Source organism: Crassostrea angulata, chromosome 8 (assembly GCF_025612915.1).
Source record: "Crassostrea angulata isolate pt1a10 chromosome 8, ASM2561291v2, whole genome shotgun sequence".
NCBI classification, from domain to species: Eukaryota; Metazoa; Mollusca; class Bivalvia; order Ostreida; family Ostreidae; genus Magallana; species Magallana angulata.
In genome coordinates, this window is record NC_069118.1 from 29871229 (window position 1) to 29873877 (window position 2649).

General features: G+C 34.5%; 1 protein-coding gene across 1 annotated transcript; it reads right to left on the reverse strand.

Annotated features, from left to right (window-relative positions):
• Window positions 1–890: 890 nt before the first annotated feature.
• On the reverse strand, window positions 891–2649 carry LOC128161699 (uncharacterized). The gene has a single exon (XM_052825065.1). It carries the CDS (start codon window positions 2428–2430, stop codon window positions 1000–1002), a length of 1431 nt encoding a protein of 476 aa, XP_052681025.1. The 5' UTR covers window positions 2431–2649; the 3' UTR covers window positions 891–999.

Sequence of the window (2649 nt, forward strand, 5' to 3'; positions counted from 1 at the left end):
CTTATTGCTAACATTTTGATAATAAGGTAGAGAACAACAGGTGTGAATTGTGTTTTGATAACAATTATAGTCTGCCCTCTACCCGAGATTAACCTGTACTTTGGCATTGTATTTACAAAGAAAAAAAATAGTGTATAAAAATGCAAAGGAGAAAGTTTTCATATAATAGTTTTGCATGCAGGAAATATATTATACTTTAGTTGACATGGTAGGTGTAGGTTAAGGGATATGACTTTTAAATGTTTATTGAATATAGGGTGTATGGGACACCTCCATATTGTGACTACCAGTACATGCGTTTTAAAATAAACAATAAAAAACAAGTTTATATTTTTTCTTTCCAAAAATTGTAACTAATTATCAGGATCGTTAGCAGATTCTCAAACAGTGAAATTATTTTGATTATGAGGAAATTTTATTCATATTATAGATATACCTCCTTAAATGTTTATGTGTCGTATATAAATCATGGTTTTAGTAAATTTTGATGAAAATGTAATTTGTAATTTAATTAATTACATCTGCAAAGTAATTGTAATTCAATTAATCACATTTGAAAACTCTTGTAATGGTAATGGTAATTTAATTGAAGAATTTAAGCAAGTAATTGTAATTTAATTAATTACTTTCCATTGTAATTGACCCCATCCCTGCTCAGAATAATCAATTGAATAAAAGATCATCATCCTGCTTGAAATTGACTGCTACACGCATGATAATAGTCCTTTTACATTTTAAAGGTAACCTTAAAATTTAATACCAAAAACGTATTATTGATATGGCTATAAATAGAATTAATTGTAGTACACTGTACAGTATAACAAAACAAGAAGAGTTTATATGCATTTTAGATAAAGAAATTTTCACAAATAAAACTCGATCACAGAAAAAACAATTTGCTTGATTTATTAGCATATTTTCACAATGTCAATGTCTACTTTAGATATTTGATTTTCGTTAAATTGCCTGTGTAAAAGTCACACACAAACAGATCATTATCTAGTTTAGATATTTGATTTTCTTTAAATTCCCCCCGAAAAATTCACACACAAACAGATTGTCATTACTGTCCACACATAAACCCTGAGGATTCTTCAGATCACAGTTATCAATGTTACGGAGAAACTGTCCATTCTGATCTAGAATGTGGATACAATAGTTGGTACCGTCTACTGTTAGGATACGACTCTGACTGTCCGTTGTGATACCATATGGGTTAAATGATTTGTTCTTGGTTGCTGAGGGATGACCGGTGTATCTCCATCTGAGTTTCCCGTCCTGATTAACCACCACTACTGCACCAGCCCCAAAGTCAGCTACACAGATGTCATGATTTCTGTTCTCTGTAATGTATTTACTACAAGTACTCCTTGAGTACAGAGGTTTACCTTCTTCGTCAAATTGAATTGTTTGTTTTACTGTAGATCCCGAGTAACGTACAACTTTGTATTGAGTTTTATCATCACTGAACATGGTAACCAGGAGATCACCAGTAGAGGTGACACACAGGTTGACAGGTTTCCATCCCAGTAATCTGATCAACTCTTCTGTCTGTCCACTCTTTACTTTATTTAGTGTCCTTTCATGCCAGGCAGAGAACAGTAGATCTCCATTATTATCTACAGCTATTTCGGGCCAATCCCATGACTTTGTCTGGATTGTCTGAAGGAGTAAACCTTTAACGTTGAAACATTTTATATCATTAGCCATTCCACTTGTCCATATATTGCCTTCATTCAGACAGATAACATTGCGAAGATGTCTATACCCAGTCTGTATCGTAGCAACAAGCTCCGGTTCATCAAGTAGCTCTCCTACTGAGTTTTTGGATTGATTCAGTGACACGACATTATCTTTTGTGGAAGTAGATAATTGGGTGATTTGTCCAAACAACCCATACAGCTTTTCATGATCTATTGGATTTGGAATGAATGTTGGCAGTGATATCTGAACTTTGGGTGGAAATTTGCTGAATTCTCTTATCTTAGAGCTGTATCTAAGGGTAGGAGATACTTCAGTGGATTTTTCTATTTCCTTTAAGGTCAGCATTGTTTGTGTTATGAGAGACTGAATCTGTTTGGTTTCATCTAAATGTTTCTGTAAAATGTCTCTGTGTTTCACTTTTATCTCGCTGAGTTCAGCGTTCATCTTGTTGATGACTATGTCAATTTCTCTATGACATTGCTCTCCTTGATTGGACATTGTTGTTGTAAGTTTCTCATACCCTTTATCCAGGTTGGCAAGCTGATTTTCCAAGTCCAGTGCAATTTCATCATACGTGGGGGAAATATGATTCTCCAACTCTTTTGCATCCTTTTTAATGACTTCTTTCTTAGTATTGTATACCTCTGTAATTTCTTGAAATTTATGTCTTTCATGTAGTTCAGCAGCCATGCAGGAGGAACAAACAAAAATGTTGTCGCAATCCATGCATTGGGATTCACAGATTTTATGTGGATGTGTACTACATTTTGGATAAATGAGGGTTGATCTTCGATCCTGGAATAGTACAATTTTATGTTTGTCATATCCATCCAAGATGTGTTCTCCTAAGCAGGACTTACAAAGTTTGACATGACAAAAGTCACAGTAGCTGTGTACTACGGCGGTCTCACAAAGGTCACATCGGTGTACATCCTGGGCACTAGA

What these genes read in the sequence shown, in the direction of transcription:
- LOC128161699 (XM_052825065.1), bottom strand. Translation starts at nt 2,430, where the DNA reads ATGGATTGCGACAACATTTTTGTTTGTTCCTCCTGCATGGCTGCTGAA.